The 25,838-nt window shown below is 42.8% G+C and overlaps 1 protein-coding gene and 1 pseudogene across 1 annotated transcript in view; both read left to right on the top strand.

Annotated features, from left to right (window-relative positions):
* Positions 1–25,838, top strand: part of ATP8B1 (ATPase phospholipid transporting 8B1) — a 112,092-nt gene that overhangs the window by 73,564 nt on the left and 12,690 nt on the right. Inside the window, exons 7-21 of the mRNA XM_037151978.2 lie at positions 621–693; positions 798–868; positions 2,204–2,286; positions 2,401–2,559; positions 2,732–2,820; positions 4,758–4,948; positions 7,649–7,857; positions 11,046–11,089; positions 11,732–11,888; positions 17,077–17,265; positions 19,158–19,270; positions 21,084–21,248; positions 22,431–22,542; positions 23,357–23,432; positions 25,651–25,783. Of these exons, the coding sequence (XP_037007873.2) occupies positions 621–693; positions 798–868; positions 2,204–2,286; positions 2,401–2,559; positions 2,732–2,820; positions 4,758–4,948; positions 7,649–7,857; positions 11,046–11,089; positions 11,732–11,888; positions 17,077–17,265; positions 19,158–19,270; positions 21,084–21,248; positions 22,431–22,542; positions 23,357–23,432; positions 25,651–25,783 (1,864 nt within the window). The remainder of the gene's footprint in view (positions 1–620; positions 694–797; positions 869–2,203; positions 2,287–2,400; positions 2,560–2,731; positions 2,821–4,757; positions 4,949–7,648; positions 7,858–11,045; positions 11,090–11,731; positions 11,889–17,076; positions 17,266–19,157; positions 19,271–21,083; positions 21,249–22,430; positions 22,543–23,356; positions 23,433–25,650; positions 25,784–25,838) is intronic.
* On the top strand, positions 16,350–16,494 carry LOC119054140 (uncharacterized; annotated as a pseudogene).

The raw sequence follows: 25,838 nt of genomic DNA, 5'->3' as shown, positions 1-25,838 counted from the left end.
CAGACTATATTTTGAAACTTTTTTTAAATGCAGATTTGTTAGAAATGTAAGTGGGTATTGCCTATGGAATTCAGTGCTGAAAATAGTCATCTTTTTTATTTTCTATTTCATCGATATCCTTATTAGACTTATTATAAAAGTGACACCTACTCATTAAAGAGATAAACTGTGAAGTTCCTTGAGGATTCTGGGTGGCCCACTGGGGAGCGGTAACGTGCTCCTGTCCTGGGCCCACCACCCAGGCCCTGCCACGGGGGAGGTGATGGGTCACGGAGATGAAAGAGGACAGGAGAGGGGCAGACACAGGACTTGAGCAAAAGCGAAAGGGGGTGTCATGTGTCTCCTTGCCACACATTTAAGTAGCTCCCTTAACCCTTCATTACATGACCTAGGATAGAAAGATGACCTCAAAGTCCTCACCATCATCATCTCTTCCTTTAGAGGAAGTGTGACCCCCTTAAGGTGGCTTCCGTGTTAAATGGCTGAACTTTTAGCAAAACTTTTCCCTGTGATTTACATATTTTCCCAGAATCTTTGGCTTCCTGAAAAAGTAATCCCAAATCTCTTGCCAGTAACTTTAAAAAAAAAAACAATAATCTATCTTCATTTTTCATGTTTAGGTTCAAAGTTACCAAGTGGAAGGACATTCAAGTGGGAGATGTCATTCGTCTGAAGAAAAACGATTTCATTCCGGTAAGTGGACCAGCCCTGCCTCTCTCCCACTTTGTCCCCCCAGCGGACCTGGCACTCAGTTTCGCCCTGGTCTCTGCGTCACGGGCACGTTTTGTTCCCGACAGGCTGACATACTGCTGCTGTCCAGCTCAGAACCAAACAGCCTCTGCTACGTCGAAACAGCCGAACTGGACGGGTAAGTGAGCACAGGCGGGCCTGCGGTAAAGCTCCTTTCAAGGCACAGTCACGGCTTGGAAAGCTGTGCCCTCTGGACAGGAAGCCCTGAGAGCCGGCCTGGCCTCTACCACGCGCTCTCCGTCCGGCAGTGGCCCTCGCTGGCCAATCTGCAAAGTGGTGCTTGCAGACCTGCCTCCGAGCCCCACTTCAGAGGAGGTGAAAGGGTGCAGGGCAGATAGCAGGCCCAGCCCTTTGTGAACTGCCGAGCAACTTCTAGATATGTACGAGTGACTCTTAATGTAATCTACTTCAGAAAAAAAGAAAAACAGATTGTCAATGTCCTGCCAATAGACAGTTTTGAATTCTCCCTGCTCTGGTTTTGATGATTTATAGGCTACCCCTTGAAAGGGAGTCCAGTGCTGTTTCCGACCAGTTTTTGATTCGTTTATTGAGTGCTTACTAGGTCGCTAGGTTAGCTTTATGTTTTAGCTCATGTAATCTCCTCAACAACCCCATGGCAAGTAGTAAGATCCCCTTAACATTCCCCCCGAGGAAACTGAGGCACAGGAGGTGAAGTGGCCTGTCGCAGGCCACACAGTAAGTGGCAGAGTCGGGACGCCTCTCCCACGCTGGCTTTCCAGGTGAGAGCCTGTGATCCCTCTCTGGTGTAAACCCCTTCCCTTCCACCCTGGGTGTGCCCGAGCTTCTTTATGGAAAGCTGAGATCGCCCGAGTGAAACCTAGAGCTTTCTTTGTTCTTTTAGAAGTTGGTGGGGTGATTGTTCAGTCTTAGCTATGAAACAGCTATTATTCCCATGAGCGAGAATACCGAGCAGGTGGGACACCCCGAGACCTGGGGTTTGTGAGATAGAACTCTCTCGCAGCCACAGGGAATCCACTTCTTCACTCTGGAAAACAATAACTTGACAGTCTGGACACTTTCCATAAAAAATGCGATTTGTGTTGTAGAATCACCTTAGTATGATTAAACATTAGAAGCTATGTTTTTAAACAGCAGTTCAATTGTGTAAGGCTGGTGGTAAGATTTAAGTTAAAAGGAGAAAGGCACATATTGAGGAATGGCCCACAGTGGCAAACAGCCAAGGGGACCGACATGTCCCAGGACAGGAGTTTGTCTCTAGTTCAGGGGACAACCTCATCTAAACTTGACATTCAAAGATGAACAGAGAGTTTGCAAACAGAAAAAGAAAAGAAGGAAAAAAAGAAAAAGCTCATTATTTAGCTTTTGCTTCTAGGTATGCTTAATGTTACCTGGTACAATTTTCTTTAGGTTCCCTTTAGAACTCCAAAATTTGCCTATTTAATTCTTCTTTCCCCCCTCTCTCTCTCTTTAGAGAAACCAATTTAAAGTTCAAGATGGCGCTTGAAGCCACACACCAATATCTCCAAAGAGAAAATTCCCTGGCAACATTTGATGGTTTGTGCAAACACATCTTACTTTAAGTTTTAACTGCTTGATTCGGTTCCTATCAATTCGAGCTGAAAATCTTTCACATGGAAGTACTTATACAAATCCTCTCTTTTTTCAAAGGATTTATTGAATGTGAAGAACCCAATAACCGACTAGATAAGTTTACAGGAACGCTGTTTTGGAGAAACACGAGTTTTCCTTTGGATGCCGATAAAATTTTGTTGCGTGGCTGTGTAATTCGGAACACCGATTTCTGCCATGGATTGGTCATTTTCGCAGGTACTTTCAGAGTTTGTTGGGAAATCGATCTGGTGGCTGCTTTTAAGATTTAAAATAGAGAGGATGGCTTTTCCATTCTTTCTCCAGCGAACCCGGAGGAAGAGTAATTTTATTGGCAGGCCAGTGAATTGATTTTTCCATTGGTTGATCACATTGAATTTTCCATTTTTAGGTGCTGACACTAAAATAATGAAGAATAGTGGGAAAACCAGATTTAAAAGAACTAAAATTGATTACTTGATGAACTACATGGTTTATACGGTATTTATTTTCTTGTTCTGTAGAGCAGGGGCTAGATTATTGTCTTTTGCCCTAGTGTTATTGTATGTTTTTCTAATGCAAAGAAACCTTATCTCTGTAGGCCAGGTAGAAAAATGCATGAGTCACTCCAAGGTTGGAGGGGGGGTGGAGGTGCTTCCCTCTCTTTTTCTCAGAAATTCACCTGCTCCCTTCTAATATGAGACTCCCTTGGGAATGAAAATTCAAGTTGAAGGGTGCCCCGGCTGATGATTTTGCTGACTGGAGTGACCCTTTGGAAAACCAGGGAACTAGATAAGTTAACAGGGCTGTGCTCCTGAAGTTAAGGCAGGGTTGATTTTACTACAGTTAGCTTCCATAGGGGTGGTTTTGTTAAAAGCAAACTTTTTTTTTTTTATGTATCCTGCACAAATCCACAAATAAGGCAAGCCTAAATCTAAGTTGTGTTTTGGGTCCACAAGCCCCAGGTCTGATGTCTCACTAGAGAGAGGACTCCCAGAATTCAGCATATAGTTGTGCTCACAGCTCTGATTTATTGTGACTTATTACAGTAAGATTGGCAAAGGCTGAAGGTTCATGAGGCAAAGTCTGGAAGAAGCCAGGCACAGGCTTCCAGAGTCTTCCCACAGTTGAGAGACGCACAAGACATAGTTAATTCCCCCAGCAACGATTTGTGACAGCCATGTGAAAGGTTGTCCGCCCCAGAGACGCTCATTAGATACTCAGTGCCTGGGGACTGGTCATGTAGGCACCATCAGCCTGGAATGACCAAATTTCCAGATTCCCCAGAGGAAAGCAGGGGTCAGCGTAAGGCATACTCGAGGAGACTTAAGGGGCCATTCTCTTCAGAGCATAAGAAATAAGGAAGCAAGAAACGGTCCCAAAATCTAAGTTCCCAGATGTTAGCCAAGGGCCACGCTTGCAGCAGGCCTACTAAGGGCAGCGGTCTCGGGCCTGCTGCGTTAGGGTGGCCCCAAGTACTAAGCAGTCCCAAAGAGGATTCATAGTTTTTCAAGTATTTCATTTAATTTGACTATATAAATTTTAGGGAACATATAATACTTACAATCCTTTAATTGAATGTACATATTTAAAATCATAAAAGTAATATATTTAAGGAACAACTTTCCCCCCCTGCTCTCGCATTTCGTGAGAACTTTGTTTGAACTTCTCATACACACGGTCAGTGTCGTTGTCTTGGCTATGGTGAGAGCACTCACGGTGAGCTCATCACCTCTCCCTCTGTGCCAGTTTGTTTTGAGATACAGCACTTTTGGATCTGTGTCCAGAAGTTTAAATCTGCCCCTGGAGATTTTATTACTACCCACAAATACTGAAATGCTACTGGGACAGTTGGCTTTTTTATTTATTCCTTAAGTATATAAGGAATAATTTCCACAAGAGAATACTTACTAAGTTGCTTCTTAAATGATCTTAAACCTTTAAGCGATCATTAAACTTTCAAGAATAATGACCCAAATCAGGGTGGAATTTCCTTGCCTTTAAAAAAAAATTTCATTTCCATCCAAAATTACCTAGAGGCATCCCATTAAACACTGTTTGAAATTCTTTCCTACCTCAGGCAAGGTATCTTCTCCAAACAGTATGTTATTGTTCAAAATAAAACTAATTAAGGGAAAGCGGTAAAATATAGGGGTGTTTAAGGATTTGACTGTAAGCCACTATCTTCTTTTCTGAAATGTAATTTTGGAATAAAACTTCACCTCGTATGTGGAATGTAGGATAAATTGATCAATCGCAGAAATCCAATAGGCTTTCAAACATTCTCATGGCACTGCTTTTATCTTAAGTGTGTTGTCTTTATAGACTACTGAGTTATTATAAAACATGTGACGTATTGAGCAAGGTCAGTTAGCGTCTGTGAACTGCATGGAGCGGGAAATCCTTCAGCATACACTTAAATATTGTGTGTCTTCTAGATCTTTGTGCTTCTCAGCCTGATTTCTGCGGGTCTTGCCATCGGCCATGCTTACTGGGAGGCCCAAGTTGGCAATTATTCTTGGTACCTCTATGATGGAGAAGACTCTTCCCCCTCCTACCGTGGATTCCTCAACTTCTGGGGCTACATCATCGTTCTGAACACCATGGTGCCCATCTCTCTCTATGTCAGGTAAGGCTGTCTACTTTCACTTTAGGGAGAAAACGCAGTGTGTTTTCACAACTTCGTGCCTTCCTTTCTAGCAATAATTGTTTCAAAGGTCGTAAGGAACAAGTACGACAATAACTTTCATTTCAGAATTGGAGGTAATAGAAGGAAAGGAAGTTAACAGTTGGGTGCCTGCTCTGTGCCAAGCCCAGCACTTTGTACCTCAGCCTGTGTACAGATAAGTCTATAGGAGTTCAGAGGTCAAGTGCTGCTCCCACAGGAGTCACTCGCTTGTTAAGACCCCCTCTCTGTGGGCTCCCAAACCCACGCTGAGAAAGAGCCTGGGAGAGAATGGAGATTTAGAATGTCGTGGGAAAGCTTAGCTGTTTCCTTTTCAGGAAACCTTTCCTAACCTCCAATCCGCCTCTTCCTTATTCACATTCTCCACCTGACCTCCCCCACCCACCACGGCCCTTCCTTGTAAGACTCACTGGACTTCCTGGCCCTGACCTCCCTGCCCCGCTGCAGCCTCTGCTCTGGACCATGTCTCTGTCACAGCCACAGTAAGAGTCAGGATCATGCCCCTGATGGATGGTAGCCTCCTGGCTTCATGATATTGCCTCCTTTTTTACTTTTTTTTCCTGTAATATCCAAGTTCACTGTCACTGGCCAATTGGATTTTAGACCTTGGGGAGAGGGATTTGTGCCTTGAAATGTACTCAACAGCTAGAGTATGCTTTCAGTTCCAATAAGTACCGTATTTTGCCATGTATAATGTACATTTTTTGCCCTAGATTTTGAGGGGTAAATAAGGATGCACATTATAAAGACATAGTACTAATTTGTTACCGGTACACAAAATGTCTTGTACTTTATATTTGTTCTTGTATTTTATGATTATTTGTTACATAAAATTTCTTGTACCATAATATGTTAAAAAATAAATGCTAAAATTTCTTTATAATACAAAAAACCAAATATCTATCTTTAAATGTATCTAAATATACATTAAAAATTGAATTAAAAAATTAAAAACAAGATTTTTTTTCCTTGAAAGTTTGGGCCAAAAACCTGGGTGCACATTCTACCTGGCAAAATATGGTAACAGCCCAGAGGCACACGGGGTCACATACGCACCTGCAATTAGAAGCACTTGTTTAGTTTTAATTTTATTACATGCGCATTTGTTTTCTTTTTAATTTTATTACAAGTAGCTACTGTTGTTCTTTTAACGTGAAGTGTAGGGGGGCCATCTGTTTGCAGTTACTTTAAGAAAAACTGAAATGAGTTTTACCTTTGTCTAGGGAAACCTTACACGGATTTTCTTGTCTCAAACTATAACTGTATTTTATAAATTAAACTGTTTGTGTAGTTTTTCAGTTTAAAAGATGCATGCCACATGACTCCTGAGATTTCTGTATTTCTCCCGGAAATAAAGGTCCTTCCGAAGCATAAGTCAGATCAGGTCACCCCAGATAGTGTCTCTGCATTGCTTCCAACCCTGCAGTAGCTTTTTGTCACACTCAGGATACTCGTTCTTGAGGCCACACCATTACCCACAAGGCCCAGCGGATTCGGATTCGACGTCCTGGCCTCCTCCACCTCCAGCAGACCTCCCGCCCCTCCCCGGACTCCTGCTGGTCTAGCCTCTTTGATACTCTCAGGGGTCCCAGGGCCTTCAGGCCTGTTCCTATCTCTGCCTGGAACATCCTTCATCCACAACTGTTCTTTCCTTTCCTTCAGGTCTTTGCTCATCTCGTCATTCCCTCATCACCCTGGCCTTTCTGCACATTCTGTCTTAATGTCACTTCCACTTCCTGTTGGTCTCCATCTCCCCTTACCCTGCTTTGATTTTCTGCAGAGAAATTTTACCACGTAATATATGTTTTCTCATTTATTTATTTATTTATCTGATTCCATTAGAAGGTAACCTCCTCCTTGATAGTAGGGATTTTGTCCGTTTTATTTACTGATGTGTCCCTTGTACCTAGGATGGTGTCTGGCTCATAGCGGGCACTCAGGAAACATATGGGAGGAGGGAAGGAGAGACTTACTTTCCATCTGTGTAACTTGTTAGAAGACATCCTCTGCCCCTTAACAATTGCTGGATACGTAAACAGTTTCCTTATAACTGAGACATTCCTTATTACAGTTTTAGAATTGAGACAGTCCTCTTAGAATTATCTTATTTTGGACACTCTATAACCCTATAAGAATTTAGGGGAAAACTATGCTTTTTTCACAGTGTGGAATCACAATTTAGGTGTTATTTGCCAAAAGCCCTTTCCTCTGCTTGAGAATACACAGGGGTGTGCACCCTACTGGACTCACCCTACAATTGGGGCAAAGGTGAACATGGCCATTCCCGTTGTGCCCAAGGGCAGCAGGGGATGAGAGAAAAGAGAGTGAGAATGGCCACATTGTGTGGTGCCCTCTGCTTGCCACCATGTCACCCATCCCACTGGGCTGTGTTTGACCATGGGGCACTGTGGCCATGGCTGGATGTGCTCAGAGTGAGTGGAAATGAGAAGAGCGCTTTGATCCTAAACTTGGAGAAAAGGTGTGTTTGGTCAGGAGAACTCAGAGGGTGGGCACATGGGCCAGTGGCTGCCTTTTGTCATTGTAGATAAGCAGCTCCCTCCTGCAGGTACAAGTGACAGCAAAATCCACTACGTACCACTCGTATCTGAGAACTTTACTGAAGGTAATCATTTGTCTTCCTAGTGTGGAGGTGATCCGTCTTGGACAGAGCTACTTCATCAACTGGGACCTGCAGATGTACTACCCGGAGAAGGACACACCCGCTAAGGCGAGGACCACCACGCTGAATGAGCAGCTGGGGCAGATCCACTACATTTTCTCTGATAAGACAGGGACGCTCACACAAAATGTCATGACCTTTAAAAAGTGCTGCATCAATGGGCAAATCTACGGTGAGTGGAAACCATTACCAAGCCCCTGGGCATGTGTGCCCAGAGCCTGCCTTCCCAGAATCGCAGGTGCAGAGCTCATGGGTCATCCCGGATGAGTTCTGAAGCTCTATCACTGGTGGCACTGGGCATACGTGATGGGAGAGGTCAGCAGCAGGAAGTAGGCACACAGTCCTCAAAAAATTACACTCAGTACTACCATGTGATCCAGCAGCTCCACTTCTGATATATACTCAAAAGAACTGAAAGCAGGAATTGATTCAGAGAGGTATTTGCACACTGATGTTCCTACAAGTGTTATTCACAATAGCTCAAGTGTGGAATTAACCCAAGTGTCAGTCAGTGGATGAAAAGATAAAACAGTGGGCTCCGTATACACAATGGAATATTATTTAGTTCTAAAAAGGAAGGAAATGGTGACATGTGCTACCACATGGATGAACCTTGGGGACATTATGCTAAGTGAAATAAGCCAAACACAAAAGAGCAAATACTGTATGATCCCCCTTATATGAGGTGTCTAGAGTAGTCAAACTGCTAGAGACACAGAGGGGAGACAATGGTGGTTGCCAAAGCTGGGAGGTGGGTGGGATGGGAGTGATTTAATGGGTGTCAGTTTTACCAGATAAGGAGCTATGAAGTGCATGGTGGTGGTGGTCCACAACAGTGTGATTACCAATTCATTGATAATCACTGTGGGGTCAATGTGTTAATGCCATTGAACTGTGCACTCAATGATGGTCAGTATAGTACATTTTATATTATGTATGTTTTGCCACAATTATTTTTTTATTTTTATTCTAATATTTTGAAACATGCTGCATATTTATAAAAATATCAAGGCTTAGACTTCCGCCAAGATGGAGGCATAGGTGGAAGCACTGTACCTCCTCGCACAACCAAGTTTAAAGATAATAAAGTTTTAGTAACAAAAAACACAGCCAAAACACAGAAAATTGAACTATATGGAAGTCCAACAACAACGAACCGTTCAGCCAGACTGGTAAGAGGATCGAAGCCTGAAGTGGAGCCTGGTTGGGCAGGAAAGACCCCCCAACACAGGCAGCTGTGGTCAGATCCAAGGTGTGGGGTAGCAACGGGCAGACCCAGTGAGGGCACTAAGCAGCAGGCTGACCGCGGTCACACATTTGCATGCAGATAAACCAGCAAAGGAGCGAGCAGTGAGACAGACTGCAGACTGAGCAGGCCCCAGTGGTGGGAAGTAGCAGAGGGGACTGCTATTGCTCCCTCTCTGACCCCGCCCCCACATACAACGTCACAACCCAGAGACCTGGGTGGTCCCGCCCTGGTGAACATCTAAGGCTCCCCTCCTCATACATAACAGGTGCAAACAGACCAAAACATGGCTCAAGAAGAACTCAAAGCCCCAGAGCCAATAACTCTAAGTGACCAAGAAATAGCCAAACTTTCAGATGCACAGTTCAAAACACTTGTGATCAGGATGCTCACACAACTGGTTGATTTTAGTCACAAATTAGAGGAACAAATGAAGGCTAAACTAATTAAAATGAAGGGAAATGCACAGGAAACCAATAGTGATGGAAAGGAAACTGGGACTCAAATCAAGGGAGTGGACCAGAAGGAAGAAAAAAAATGACCAAACAGAAAAATATGAAGAAACAAGAATTAAAAAAAAAAAAAGTGAGGAGAGGCTTAGGAACCTCCAGGACATCTTTAAATGTTCCAACATCAGAATTATAGGGGTGCAAGAAGGGGAAGGGAAAGAGCAAGTGGAAAACTTATTTGAACAAATAATAAAGGAAAACTTCCCCAATCTGGCAAAGAAAATAAACTTCCAGGAAATCCAGGAAGCTCAGAGAGTCCCAAAGAAGTTGGACCCAAGAAGGAACACACCAAGGCACATCATCATTACATTAGCCAAGATTAAAATGAAGGAGAGAATCCTAGAAGCAGCAAGAGCTAAGGGGACAGTCACCTACAAAGGAGTTCCCATCAGACTTTCAGCAGATTTCTCAAAAGAGACCTTACAGGGAAAAAGGGGCTGGAAAGAAGTATTCCAAGTCATGAAATCCAAAGACCTACAACCAAGATTGCTCTATGCAGCAAAGTTTTCATTTAGAATAGAAGGACAGATAAAATGCTTCTCAGAAAAGATCAAATTCCAGGAGTTCATCATCACCAAGCCCTTATTATATAAAATGTTAAAGGGACTTATCTAAGAAAAAGAAGATAAAAAATATATGAACAGTGAAAGGACAGCAAACTCACAGTTATTAACAACCACACCTAAAACAAAAGCAAACTAAGAGGACAGCTAGATCAGGAGCAGAACCATAGACATGAAGATCACATGGAGGGTTAGCAACAGGGGAGTGGGAGGAGGAGAAGGGGGGAGAAGGTACAGAAAATAAGTAGCATAGACAGTAGATAGAAAATAGATGGGGGGCAAGAATAGTAGGGGAAATATAGAATCTAAAGAACTTGAGACACGTGGTCATAAACTAAAGGGGGGGAATGGTGGGGGAGGGGTGTGCAGGATGGAGGTGAATGAAGGGGGAAATAGAACAACTGTAATGGCATAATCAATAAAATATATTTTAAAAAAAGAAAAAAAAAAGAATAAAGTTTCTCCTGTGCTTTACCGAAAAAAAAAAATATATCAAGGCTTATACTGTTTCTGGGTAGAGGGCTCTAATTTTTATTTAATACAACTCTTTTGAAAAAGGTATAAATCAGAATACCATATTCATTCCACTTGTAGAAAACTTTATGCTGTGAATATGTTTTCACATAGCAAACATCCATGAGAAAGGTGGGACTCCGGAGGGCTAAGGACGTGGTTCTCATGTGCGTGGTGACAGTGCCCGCTGAGCTGGGGGAGGTTAAGAGCTTCAAAGGACACAAACTGGCCCAGAGGACACTGTGCTGTAGAGGGAACTTCTAGACCAGGAGTCATCGAACTTTTTCTATAAAGAGCCAGATAGGAAATATGGGCAGACTATACCAAATATTCTTCTTTGTTCTATTTTGTTTGTTTGTTTGTTACCACTCTTAAAAAATATAAATAAAAAATATCCTTGACTCAGGGGCTTTCCAGAAACAGGCTGTGAGACCCGTAGAACCCCCACCAACACAGACCCAAAGCAGGTGAGGCAGGACATCTGGATGCAGGTGGAGGCTCAGTTTGTTTCGTCCTGTTTGTTTTTCAGGAGACCATCGGGATGCTTCTCAACACAATCATAGCAAAATAGAGGTGAGTCGTCTAACTTAAGGAATTGCTGGCAGTGTGTATTAGTCTCCTAGGGCTGCTGTAACAAATCCCCACAAAATAAATGGGCAGCTTAAAACAGCAGCAATGTGTTCTTACACAGCTCTGGAGGCCAGAAGTCCGATGTCAGGTGTCAGCAGGCCACGTTCCCTCCGCAGGCTCTAAGGGGCAGATCGTTCCTGCCTCTTCCATCTCCTGGTGGTGGCTGTCAATCCTTGGTGTTCCTTGGCTTGCAGATGTGACATTCAGATGTCTGCCTGTCATCACCTGGTGCTCTCCCTGTGTGTGTCCAAATTTCCGTCTTTAGAAAGATAGCAGTTGTTGGGCTAGGGCCCACCATAACCCCAAATAACCTCATTTTAACTTGATTACATCCATAAAGACCTTATTTCCAATTAAGGTCATTCCCACATTGCAGGGCTTAGGACTTCACCGTATCTTTTGTGGAGACATAGTTCCAACCCACAACAAGGTATCTAAAAAGCAGATATGAGCCTCTTGACCTTAAGAATGTGTTAAAATCCTACAGTGATTTTGCACAAAACTTAGCTTCAAAGATAAGTTCATCTCATTTGTTAAGCCCAGATTCTTTTTTAAACACATTTTCCTTTTCACTTCTTCTTTTAGCAAGTTGATTTTAGCTGGAATGTACATGCCGATGGGAAATTTGTATTTTATGACCATTACCTCATCGAGCAAATCCAGTCGGGGAAGGATCCAGAAGTACGGCAGTTCTTCTTCCTGCTTGCGATCTGCCACACTGTCATGGTGGACAAAATTGATGGTGAGTGTTTCTCTTGCTCCTTGGACATTAAAGACCAAATTTCTTCGTTTATAAGTAACTCGTGCTTTGGGGACTCAAATGCATATAAAGTACAGTAACATGCGTGACAGGTGTGCCTCACTTATGCCCAAGCGATGAGTACCTGTGGGCACCTACTACCAGAATGGTAGTTTGAAGAACAAAGCATGGAGCAAAGTCCTGACCTCTGACCATCTGCCTCCCCTTTACAGCTCCAGATGTATTTATCACTTTTTAAGTGAAATCTGATCGCTGAAAGAAATGGTTGACTCTTCATTTATGACGGAAGAGTCAAAATCCTCCCAACTGTATTATTACTTATAGGGTGTATTGAGAATGAAGTGCCAAATCTGGGCCAGAAGTGGACTTTAACCTTGGATGGTCTTCTCCACAGATAATTTCAAAGATGAACTTCCTTTTCAAGATTTAGATATGTTTAGGGTTTGAAATATAATAGCAGCTAGAGTCAAGGCCTCCTTAAGGTGCCAGTTTCTCAATGGGAGGAACACAATTAATGTGCGTTTGTATGACAACAAGGAAATCTGACTTGTAGGCCCCTTTGCAGAATTCTTCTTTTCTGCTTTTTTTACTTTTATTTTCTGTAGTATTTTACTTTTCTGCGATGATTATATATTACTATTGTAGTAGCAAAAGAATAAAAGTATCCTGTGTTCCCCCAAAATATTTTGTTTAATCCAAGGCCAATTTTTGCCTTTATGCCGTGAATTGAAGAAGTGACAACTCTTTTGTCTATATTAAGAATTCAAATGCACCCTTAAAGATATTTACATACAAAATTGTTGCAAATATCATTATAAAAACAGTAAAAATGTCTCTAGGAGTCTAAGCACAATTTCTTAACTCTTGTTTATATTTACATTTTTAATGCCAACGATTAAAAAGCCTATTTTTATTTCATATTGGTAGGATCCATACCCAGAAAATAATGATTCCAAGTAAATGTCGAATGTAATACTCCATCTGTACATCTTTAATGGGAACTATTCTAAGACCAAAAATTACTGCAAAGAAATCTTAAAATTTAGGTAATTTTATTGCTGATAGTAATATTGGTATTAGAAACAATCAGGACCCAAGATTTTCACTGCCAGAAAAAAGAGATACAAATATAAAACTGTAATATCAGGCATAAATTGTAAATCCTTTGTAGAATTCTGCAATGCATCTGCAATGCAGCTGGTGCCCGCTTTGTTACAGCAAGTTTGTCCAGTGTCTATGGAAGCTAGTCATTTTCTCACATGTGGACATGTGATGGATTATGGAGAGTGACGCGAATGTTACAGAAAGAGGGGAAGGAACCCTGTTGGCGTATCTGTTAGGAAGCACAGTCTGCCTGACTGTTCTCTACTTTCATGCACACAGCGTACGAAAGCACCTTTCTGTTCTCTGATCCTGAGGCTTTCCACGTAGCCGGTATTAAAACCCCAGAGAAGGAATGTGCCTGAAAACCAAATGCAGAGAAACTCTATGTGATATCTTTCAGCAATTTTCAGAGGAACCCATTCTCCAAAGATGACTCTAATAGGGCAACAAGGCGAGCAGACAGTGGCATTGAACTTGGGGCAGCTTCATGGAAGGGTCTATTAGCAGGCAAGGTGGGGCAGGATGACAACAGGAGCAAGGGATGACAGCAAGGGATGACAACAGGTCATGAATGACAGAAGCGCAGGTCAGAGTCTGGCTAGCCAAGCACGTTTCACGCAGAGTAAGGGTCAAGTCTGATATTTTTAAGCAACTTGGTTCTCTTAGGTTTTGACGTATAGTAAAATTATTCCACTTTGTTGTTGTTGTTGTTGTTGTTGTTGTTAGTGTGTGGTAGTGTCATTTTCAGAGCTAGCCAGCCAATTTAGGCAACTGTGTGATAATCTTACACACAGTAGGTGAGGTCTCTCTATTTTCGGGAGGAGTCCTGGATCCTGCAGAAGGGGGGCCTCCCCAGTTTGGGTTCCCGTCATAACACACAGTACAGACCAGGGTCTGTGAGCACCAGCTTCCTCTGTGTTGCAGGAAGGGCATCGGAGTTCAAAGTCTCTTCCCCTCTCACATTGTGTAGCTCTTGGTCCCACTGTCTGCTCAGGCGGAGAGCTTTTCATCCAGAGGAATCCTTCCTCTTACAGTTTGTGATAAGTGAATGCTCTAGTCACAGAGAAAGAGACAAGTGGGATTTTCCCGGTGTAGGAGGTTCAAAGAGGTGAGGTTGGGATAGAATTCGGTTTCTGTGGTTGCAGGACTGAGGTCTCCATTTCCTTGCTGGCTGTCAACTGGGGCTGCTCTCTGCTCCTAGATGCCTCCTTCTCCCCATCCTCAGAGCCAGCAGGGGAGAATCTCCCTTCCTTGCAACCTCTCGATACTTTGAATCTCTCTCCCACTAAGAAGAGCCCTGTCACTTTTAATGGCTGACCTCATTAGGGTGGGAACACCCAGATAATCTTCCTATCATAAAGTCAACTGATTTGATCTTAATTACACCTGCAAAATCCCTTCCTGGCAGTACTTAGATTAGTGCTTGCTTGAATAACTGGAAGAAGTTGTGTGTACAGCAGGGGTGTGGGAACCTGGGGCCACCTTAGACTCCTGCCTCCCTCAGATGCCCCGTGAGAGCAGAGTGTGACAGAATTGGAGGCCTCTCCTCTCCTTGCAGGTCTTTAAGTCTAAGTTGGGATGCACTGTGACTAGAGAGCTGTGTTTTAGGTTGGCTGGAGAGAGACAGAGGATGTTGATGCCGAAGTTGAGGACCTGGATTAGGGTAGGGTCTTTGGGGAGGATGAGAAAGCCCTGAATGTGGGGGGCATTTGGTGAGTGATTTGAAGAGACTGAGATGATGGAGGGGAAAGAGACGTCTGAAAGTAACCGGTTTCCAGCCTGGGAACTGGAAGGCTGGTGGGGGGCTCTTATCAACCGGAGCAAACTATGAAGTTGGTATAAAGAGAAGTGGTGAGAACGTCTTTTCTATTTCCACCAGTTTCCTGAGCCACAGATTTATTTCTGGTTGCCTCTGAGTGTGTAGTAAATAGTTTTTAGAAATGGTTTCAGAGGGTCAGTTTTCAGTCCAGGTTTCTTCCTGCAAACATGAAGTTGGATTTGGACCAGGTCTCCGAAGTTCCTCCGATCTTAGTAATTCTGTGCGGTTCCACTCCCAGAACAAAAGGGAGGGGTTTTCTTTTCATGATATCACTCACTGTTTGCTTTCTTTTAATGACTCCACTGACAAAAATATCAGTGTTTGCTCCAGATAGGACTCCAAGGCCTGGGAACTTGACCACCTTTTGTCATTTTGTTTCTCCCCTCTGTTGGAAATAAGCTCGTCATCCGTATGATGCAACACAGGTATCTCCCTGCTAGCTGAGCTTGACGAAGGGGCGGGGGCGTTGCCAAGTTCTCTCTGCTGCTTGTTTAGCTCTGGTTAAATATTTTGCCCTCTGGCGTGTATGCATGTTTGTAGAAAAGAGCTAGATTTAGTAAGTGGCATTCGTCACTCCTGCTGTGTGACTTTCTGGGTGAACATACAGCGAGGCAGAGAACCTAAAGTATCAGCTTTAATTACTAATTGGGGCGGGATTAATACTGGCTTAATTAGAGTGAGTCCTCTGTGCAGGTATGTGAAGGAGGGAGGGAGGGAGAGGTGTTCGGCTGTACCTCCAGCCCCTCACCTCGGGGCACCCTGCCCTCCTCATGGGCTGGCGGTGGGTCCAGGGCCCACAGCCTGCTCTGCCCACGGTGGACAACTGAGTGCCTTTCTCTATAAAATTCATCTGACCACGGAAATGCTCTTTTGTCTGCCTGGAGGCAGAAGAACTACGGTAGAAAAATATGGGGGTGGAGGAGGTAGAAGAGGGTAAAGGGGGGTTAAATGGTGATGGAAGGAGACTTGACTTCGGGTGATGAACACACAATACAACATACAGATGATGTAGTAGAGAATTTCACCCCTGAAACCTATATGATTTTATTAACCAATGTCACCCCAATAAATTCATTTTTAAAAAGGCAAAAAAATAGAGACCAAAAATAGAAAACCTTGTATAGATGAGTTTCTTTTTTTTTACTAAATTCAGCATGTATAAAGACAAGCATATATAAACTCAATGAACTTTCACAGACTGAATACTCTTCTGTCCTGAGTACCCAGATTTTTAAACACAGAACATTATCAATCCCCTAGAAGTCCCTCTTGTGTTCCCTTCCAGTCATTGCCCCTCCAAGGGCACCTTCTGTCCTGAGCACGGGACAGAATGGACGGGTTCGCGCGGCCAGTCATGTGGTCTGTGTGCCTGGAATCATAGGGACTCACTGGCAGGCCTGGCTGCCTTCACCCAACAGGGGATGGAGGGGGGTTGATTTCTGTTGCTGAAGTGTGTTGTGATGATACGACAGTTTTCCATCATTTAACTTTTAAAACATAAAGACATTAAAAAGATCAGCATCGCTTCTTGGACTTTTGGCTAAGATCAAGTGTCATATCTATTCTTATCAGTTTTAAAAGATTGGCAAATTGTGGTGTTTTTTTTTTTTTAATATGAGAATATCCCTCAGGTGAGTAAGTACACACTTCAAGGGGGAAGATGAACTGGGACAGCCCTTTTGGGAAACAAATGAGTAACATACACCAGTAGGCTTGCCAGGTATAATATTCTCTAGCATAGCAGAAAATAAAGCCAGAATAACTTCTGAGCACAATGTGATTATTGAAAACAAGACATTTTGGAAGGAAAGTGCCTTTACTAAAAAAACAGTGACATGTTACTTTTCATTAGAATAATGTTTAGAATGACTATGGCAACATACTCAAATATAATGTTAAAATATTCAAGATGTAAATGCATATTCAGAGTGATAGGAACTATTACAGACATAGGCTTTTCCAAAAGGACCAGAAGGAATTGTAACAAAATGTCAGTGTGTCTTTTCTCTCTAATTTAGGTGGGATTACGGGGCTATTTTTCCTATCCTCGGCCAATGTTTAAAGGTCTAATTCATATTAGCGTTTATAATTAGAAACAAAACTTTAAAGTATAAGTGTTACTGTTGGCACACTCCTTTCCTGGGGAGTTCTAGGCCTTGTAGCGCATGCTCCCCCCACCTGCTCCTTGGTGGGGAGCGCTGGCTGGCCTCTCACTTGTCTGCTTTTTGTCCCCTCCTCCTCGGCTAGGTCAGCTCAACTACCAGGCGGCCTCTCCTGACGAGGGCGCTCTGGTGAACGCAGCCAGGAACTTTGGCTTTGCCTTCCTGGCCCGGACCCAGAACACCATCACCATCAGTGAGATGGGCACCGAGAGGACCTACAACGTTCTCGCCATCTTAGACTTCAACAGTGACCGGAAGCGGATGTCTATAATTGGTAGGTCTCCCTCAAGAGTATGTCTGTGAATCTCTCACTTAGATGCCGCCTGTCACACATTTTCTGTAGGGCAGACACCAGGATGAAGCAGCCAATGAATGAGCTGCTTGGCTCCTGGAAGATTTCCACAGACTTGCTGAAGCCAGTTTTCCCCTTCATCCTGCCGATGTCCATTGCCCAAAAGACAATTGCAACAGTGTATCAGAATCCTGCAAATGTTGACGTTGGTCAGTGATACAGGCAGCAGCTGCTGATTCTGGGGTGGCAGGTGCAATGTGCTCAGAGTGGCAGCTGGATAGCTCGCAGCATGGCCAGTGTGCACTTCCACTGCCTGAGCCCTGCCAGATGCCTCCAGGCTACACTGCACGGCAGGGAAGGGAGAAGTCAGAGGGAGAGGAGATTGGAGAAGAGCAAGGATGTGCTTATGAATCAAAATCATACGTCCAGTCCTGGCACCTTACAATAGGCCATCAGATGGAAATGCCGATTGCTTCCTAATGTTGAATCTTTTTAAGAGCACAATTTGAAATAATTTCAGATTTATAGGGAAATTGCAAGAATGATTTAAAAAACCCCTATATGCGCTTTCATATTCACCAACTGTTAGCAGTGGCCACATATTCTCTGTCATTTTCTTTATATAGCGGTTCTTGTTTTCTGAACCATCTGAAAGCAAAAAGCAGATCTAATGTCTTGCCCCTTACATACTTGTGTAAGTATTTCCTAAGAACAAGAATAGTCACTCATACATACACACAGTGATCAGAATCAGAAAATTTAATGTAGTACCATATTTCTATCTAATCTATGGGGTGTTTTCTAATTTTACCAGAAATGTTCTTCCTTCCTCACCCCATCACCCCCTCATGCCCCTCATGCCCCTTTCTCCCTTCCTTGATAACCTCCCCCCTCCTTCCTTCCTTCCTTCCTGTCTTTTTGTCCGTCTTTTGTATTTAGGATCCAACCCAAGATCACACATTACATTAGGCGATTGTTACTGTGGTTTCCTTTAATCTAGAACAGTTCCTCAGCCTTATTCTTGATCTTTCATGCAGTGACATTCTTGAAAAGCCCAGACTCCTTATTCGTAACAAGTCCCTCAGTTCGATTTCCCCGGTGCCCCCTCACGATTGCGCTGCATCCTTGTCGGCAGCATGAGTATACGGGTGATGCGACATCCTTCCCAGCATATCACATCAGAAGGCCCATAATTATCCGTGATGTCAGCTTTTGATCACTCAGTTAGGTGGTGTCCACAAGATTTCTCCATACGAGACTGGATTTTTAACCAATAAAAGATACGGGTTTGATCATCCACTGAAATCTGACTAGGCACACGTCGCTGAATGCTTTCTCCGTGCCTCGCACTGATCTGGGCTGATTCACATGCCTGGCATCCACCTTTGAGAACTGAAAACCTAGCTAATTATGAGGCACATACTACAGTTAAATTACTGCAAAGATTTTTAAAAATCCAAAAGAAATGGTCATGAGGAGTCATGTTATGGTTTGAGTATGAAAGCCAGTAAGAGTTTATAGGTAAGAGAGTCCTACTGGTTGGTGTGGACAAAGAAGCTTCTATGGAAGAAACTAACTAGCCCAGGGCATGGAGCACAGTAGGGCGTCAGTAAGCATTTGCTGAACGAATAAGTAAGGATATGGAAAACTGAGTGACCAAAGGAATCTTTTCATATTTATTTCACCAGCACAATCTGTATAGACAGTGGCTTAGCCACTTTGTTGAGAGCAACAATTTTCTAGTTGCATTGACAATTTTAAACTAATAGTGAATTATTAGCACAGTGATACTTCCAATGAACTTTATCAATGTAGCTTTCTCTTAAGAAACCAAACCTAACTTTACTATTTGCTTTTCCTTCCCTTGCTACTAGTGAGAACCCCAGAAGGCAGTATCAGGCTGTACTGTAAAGGTGCTGACACTGTCATTTACGAACGGCTACATCAAAAGAATCCTTCGAAACAAGAAACTCAGGATGCCCTGGATGTAAGTTCCACCTTCACTCTGTATGCCACAGACTCCGTACATACTTTCTGGACCTGTTTCTTAAGCTTGATTGAAAGCTGTACGTTCACTGTTGATCCTTCCCTTGCCTTGGTGCGGCAGAGTGTAAAGAGCACTGGAGTAGGAATATGGCAGGCTGAACTTCCCACAAAATGACCAGCAGCCCTTTCCCAGCATCAGGTCGACAGAAACTGCAGGCCGGGCCCAGAGGAATGACCGGTCTTTTCCAGTGGCCTTGAACAAGCTACATAACCACACTGAGCTTAGTCTTAATATCCATGAGGACCCTCCGAGCTCCACCAGCCCCCTAATCTATGTGAAGGAAAGAAAGCATTTCTATTGGACAGGGTGTGACAAAGCCATGTGTTGGAGAATTGAGTTGTGGTACCTTGGTTAGTGAATCAGTTTGGTCTTCATTCCTTCAAACTTGTTACCTGAGAGGACAATGTACTTAGTCCTGTAATATTGCAATTATTCAGAATTGCCTACCAGTGCTCATGTTGTTTCGGTTCTATACAATGATGGCAATGAAGTATGGAGGATGTCCTGGTGAATGAAGACCTGGTGTCCCAGTTCTGCTTCTAGTTTTGTGTCCTTGGGGGAGATGACTGATGTTTCAGGTGAATCATTAATGGCTCGTGTGAAAGAGGAAGACGATAATTCCTCTTACCATGGAAGGTGGTTGCAAGGGAAAGTATCTGGCACAGTTGCCAGCACTTAGCAAGTGCTTAATAGAGGACACTTCCTTCCCTTCGCTCCAAGGGCCTGGTCCGGTTTTGAAGCCACCCGATGACTGTTTGTTTACTAATTGGACTTACTTACATTTTAAGATGAGATACTTTGTTAAAAAAGTTACAATACATAATTATCTCTCATGAGGATAGGAATTTAATCAATTTAATCAAACAAATGTAGAACCTTCCGAAGAATCTTTGAAAGCACACACTTGGTTCGGTGAACCAGGTCTGCTGTCTTGGCTAGAATGATGTGAGTGTGAAGTAATGAAACATTTTCACGGGTTCGTATTTTAGCTTAGAAAATGTTTACTGATTCCCCATGATTACATGTTCCAGGTATCGCCTTCTCGTTAAAAGGAGATGCTTCAAGTCAGCTGTAACAGTGGCTCATGTATTTCAGTACTGGTTTGAGGAAATAATGTTTACTCAAGAGCTCACAGCACATTGGGCTTGTAACACAGTTTTCAGGAACAGATTAAAGTTGTCAGCTCTGTATTTAAAACATCAACACCCTCAAGGCAGCTTCTGTGGTCTGTAATTTTCTCAGTCCTTAAGAGTAAAAGAGCCCTGGCTGGTGTGGCTCAGTTGGCTGGGCGTCATCCCGCAAACGGAAAGGTTGTGGGTTCAATTCCTGGGGAGGGTGCATGCGTGGGTTGCAGATTAGGCCCTGGGCTTGGGCATATTGATGTTTCTTTCCCTCTTTTTCTTTCTCTCTCCCCCTCTCTCTGGAATTAGTAAAGGAAAAACATTAAAAGAAAAAGAGAGCAGGAGAGAAAGGTTTTCTTCACCATAGTGACTTGATTTAGAAGAAAGGTTTATGTTTCTCTTTAACTAATTTGGGAACTAGAAACACAGTCTTAGGATCCTGGAGATACTTAGAAACACAAAGTATTTGTTTAAATTCCTCTATAAAGTGTATTTGTACGAATTTATCATTTTTCGTGGTCTCTTTTTAAATTCTCTTATTGTATTATTTCAAGTAAGATTTCAAATTTGATCTTGAACTACGCAAAACTTACCATTCTTTGGGTGGATGGGTTGTCTTTCAAATAAAACAGGTCTTTGCCAGTGAGACTCTGAGAACCCTGTGCCTTTGCTACAAGGAAATTGAAGAAAAAGAATTTGAAGAATGGAATAAAAAGTTCATGGCCGCCAGCGTGGCCTCAGCCAGCCGGGACGAAGCCCTGGATAGAGTGTACGAGGAGATAGAAAAAGACTTAATCGTGAGTTTTAACCTTCATAATATCCCCCACTGATATGCTAAACAAAACTGGAAATTTTATTAAGGTTTATGACATTTTGATCTCATGCTTGAAAGATAATTCTAACTTCAGCATTTGGATCTGATATAATGGAACTAGGTTATTTTGAATTTCTTTTGTTCAAGGGAAATAGAAGTTGTCATTATGGGAAACAGAAAACATTAAAAGAGGTTCTATATCTTGACTGGCGTGGCTCACTTGATTAAGCTTTGTCCTGCAAAGTGAAAGGTTGCCAGTTCGATTCCCGGTCAGGGCACGTGCCTGGGTTGTGAGCCCAGTTCCTGGTCGGGGCACATGGGAGAGGCAACCGATCAATGTTTCTCTCCCTTTCTTTCTCCCTCCCTTCCCCTATCTCTAAAAATAAGTAAATAATTTTTGTAAAAGAGGTTCTATTCTGCCCCGTCTGGTGTGGCTCACTGGATTGAGTGTGGGCTGTGGACCAAAGGGTTACCAGTTCAGTTCCCAGTCAGGGCACATGCCTGGGTTGCAGGCTAGGTCCCCAGTAGGGTCCACGTGAGAGGCAACCACACATTGATGTTTCTCTCTCTCTTTCCCCCTCCTTTCCCCTCTCCCTAAAAGTAAGTAAATAAAATTAAAATTAAAAAAGAAACTTTAAAAAAAGGTTCTATTCTGATTATTTTTATATTACTTATAAAAATTATAATTTTCACACAACAAGCCAGACTAAGTACATTGTGAGGGTTACTGAAATAATTTCTGTCTGGCAAAATCTTGAAACAAAGAAAACATACCATTTGTAAATTCAGTTTTTCAGAGTTTAACATTTATCGCCTGTAGAGTTTAGATTCATGGAAAATTTTGAACAAATAGTAGTAACTTTCAGCAAGAATTGGCTTATGTCCATATGAAATACCATACACATAATGAAAGTGTGTTTTCATTGTCCTTGATTTTGTACTTGCACGTTTGTCTTTGCCAACTACTTTAAAAAAGTAGTTTTTAGTGGCTTTGGTTTGGGGCGTGAAACACAGCAACCTTCCCCGTTCATGCCAGCCATGGGCCCAAGTAGAAAACCGACCGGGTACACAATTAGCCCTTGTTCTCTTTGCAGGCTAGCAACGTGTTAGTACAGCGCATGTATTGCTTATTTGCTAATTCATTTTTTTAAAATGTTCCTTGCAGCTCTTGGGAGCCACAGCTATTGAAGACAAGCTCCAGGATGGAGTCCCAGAAACCATTTCAAAACTCGCAAAAGCTGACATTAAGATCTGGGTGCTTACTGGGGACAAAAAGGGTAATTCGCTGTGTGGGAAGCCTGTGTGTTGACTCACAGACACGCACGGTTCCTGTGTTGGTGCCCAAGATGACCTCTCAGACTTTGCATCCTGCACAGACACTATCCTTCCTTCGGGACGTGGACACTTCCCTCAGAAACCTCACCCTGTTATTCCAGCCCACCCTGACTTTGGCCTTCCCCAGACTCTCCCAATTAGTCCTTGTAATGAAACTCCTGCTCGAGTCCTGCTGTCTGTGGTCAGTCTTGTGTCTCCAGCCAGACGTGGTTACTGTCCTGGCACGCCATCCTTCTTGGCTCTTCTGTCCTCCCCGACACTGCCATTTGTTGGCATAGCTTAGAATACTATAAAACACAGAACAACTCTTTTTTTCTTGCCCATTTTATTGCTTGAAAATTATAATTAAAATTTTATGCCCAAGGGAATACTTTAAATTTTTAGTTGAGTTCAACAAAGAGTTGGATGGTGTTTATTCTACTTTATTCCATAAGTGCCCCACTAGGAACCAGATACTTTCTCTTGCTCTCACTTCATCAATAGGCTCCACACTCTGATAGGCTAAGGGAAGCACACCCCTGACCTGAAACAAATGGGTGGTACTGAAAAAAGGGGGGGAAATCTCCAGTAGGAGACCCCTGTGAAGACTGATAGAAACGGTATCTTCCCTCCATAACAGAATGATTGAACCACATGAACTGAATGTGTTTAAAATGTCAATGAATACTGATTTATTAAATAATCAGTTAATGTAGTTGACAGCCCATTAAATTCATCAGTCGGAATGACATTTGACTTCATTTTTTCCTGTTGTAGAAACTGCTGAAAATATAGGATTTGCTTGTGAACTTCTTACTGAAGACACCACTATCTGCTATGGGGAAGATATAAAGTAAGTAAAAGTCGTACATGATGGCACTATCTAGCATCTCGTTCTTATGAACACAAGACCAGGTGTGGCAGACACAGCAGATACCGAGGGATGGAAGCTAGATTGTCACCTAAGGCAGTTTCCTCACATTTACATGACGCAAGGGAACAGCAGGCAGCTCTGACTAACCGTGTTACGTAACCACGTTATGTTGTAGGGAAACTTGGGGCCTTTAGTTGCACTTCCAGGAACCAGCTTTCTCTGCTGATACAGGAAGTGGGCCTAAGACATCGCTAACAGATTAATATGAATTACATTCCTATATTGTCTTTTCTAGGAATGCCACCTTTTCAAGGGAAAAAATAGAAGAAAACCCCCACAGTTCTGCCCCGAGGGAAATGTTTGGGTTACACTTGCAATCTTGTCTAGATGGGCAGGCCTGATATTTCAGTGCTGAAATATTCCATTAGCCCGAAGTCAGAGTTGCAGCAGACTTATCTTGATCCCTCCTGATTTTCAACTAGAAAGTAAAAATTAAGTTAATGTGGCAAATGGGTAGTAGATATCTAAGCCTCTAGGGCAGTTTTGCCTGCTGTGGAACATTTGGCAATGTCTAGAGTTGTCTTTGGTTGTCACATGGGGAGGAGAGGTGCTACTGACTTCTGGTGGGTAGAGGCCAAGGATTCTGATTAATGTCCCACAGTCCAAAGGACAAACATATTCAACAGAGAATTATCTGACCTAGGATTTGAATAGTGTCAAGGTTGAGAAACCTGTCCTTGAAAGTGAAACATCATGGCTCAGTGCGAGTGACCAGGACAGCCTGAGAGGAGACCTGAGTCTTCCTTCCAGTTTTCCCATCAATATGCTGCAGACAAATTACATCATCCCTGTCGGGCTTTATTTCCTTATCTGTAACATGAACAGATTGCATTTTTACAGACCTTTCCACTCCAAAAGCCTGTGACTCATTCTGCTACCACATAAATGTTAGATGTGGTCTCCTCAATAATGTGTTGATAAAACTCACTGAGCATTTCTCCAAACCAGACTTTACGTGGGAAGAAGTTTCTTTCTCCTGAATAGTAGCCCCTGCTTATAATGTGGGAGGGTTCACCTCAGTGTATTCCAATTCAGATGAAGACTGCCCTCCCGAACATATTTTCAATTGTATCTTCCTTGAGCTGTTTTTGGCAAATAAAGAAGCACCAAAAACATGGTACCCCCATCATGGAGGAATTAAGACAGTAAGATTTTATGTAACCCATTAAAAAATGGGCAAAGGACATGAATGGACATTTCTCCAGAGGGATATAGGAATGGCCAACATGCATATGAAACGATGCTCAACATCGCTAATCATTAGGGAAATACAAATTAAGACCACAATAAGATGTCACTTCACAACTACCAGAATGACTCCTCTCAAAACAAACAAACAAACAAACAAACAAACAAAAATCCAGTATGACAGCGATGGGCAAGGATATGGAGTGACAGGGACTCATTCACTGCTGGCGGGAATGTAAACTGGTGCAGTCACTGTGGGAAACACTGAAGTGTTTCATCGAAAGAAGTTAATATGATCCAGCAATCCCACTCCTGGGTATAACCACAAGAACTAAAAGCAGGGACTCCGAGAGAATATTTACACACCTACATTCACGGCAGCACTATTCACCATTGCCAACAGTGGGAGCAAGCCAACTGTCCATCAGTATACGAATGGATCCACACAATGTGTTATAGTCACACAATAGAATATTGCTGCCCCTTAAAAAGGAAGGAAATTCTGACAAATGCTATAATGTGGATGAACCTTGAGGACATGAGGCTAAGTGTGTCAGTCACAAAAAGAGAAATACTATATGATTCCACTGATATGAGTTATCGAGAGCAATCAAATTCATAGAAATAGAAAGTAGTGTGGTGGGTACCAGGGGCTGGGGGGAGAGGGAATGGAGAGTTATTTATGGGTAAAGAGTTCCAGTTTTGAGAGATGAAAAAGTTCTGGATATTGGTTATTATACTGGTATCCAGTATAACCAATGTGAATATACCAATATGAATATACAGGTACTTAATAATATTGAGCTGTACACTTAAAAATAGTTCAGATGATAAATTTTAACACTTTTCCACAATTGTAAAAAGATTATATGCACCTGTCAAAATTCTCTCACAGTCAAGGGCCTGTTCATGGCCTTGTACTTTAAACACTTCCATTTCTTTCCCCCAGTGCTCTCCTTAACACGAGGGTGGAAAACCCGGGGAACAGAGGTGGAGTCTATGCAAAATTTGCACCCCCGGTGCACGAACCTTTCTTTCCATCCGGCGGAAACCGTGCCTTAATCATCACTGGTTCTTGGTTGGTACGTACATCACTAGGGTATCTGCACCTTTGGCTCAAACGAAAGCAGTTCATTA

Source organism: Artibeus jamaicensis, unplaced genomic scaffold (assembly GCF_021234435.1).
Source record: "Artibeus jamaicensis isolate MK-2021 breed Jamaican fruit bat unplaced genomic scaffold, CSHL_Jam_final contig_354, whole genome shotgun sequence".
Classification (NCBI taxonomy): domain Eukaryota; kingdom Metazoa; phylum Chordata; class Mammalia; order Chiroptera; family Phyllostomidae; genus Artibeus; species Artibeus jamaicensis.
Note: the sequence above shows the minus strand (reverse complement) of the source record. Positions and strands in the feature narration are given on the sequence as shown.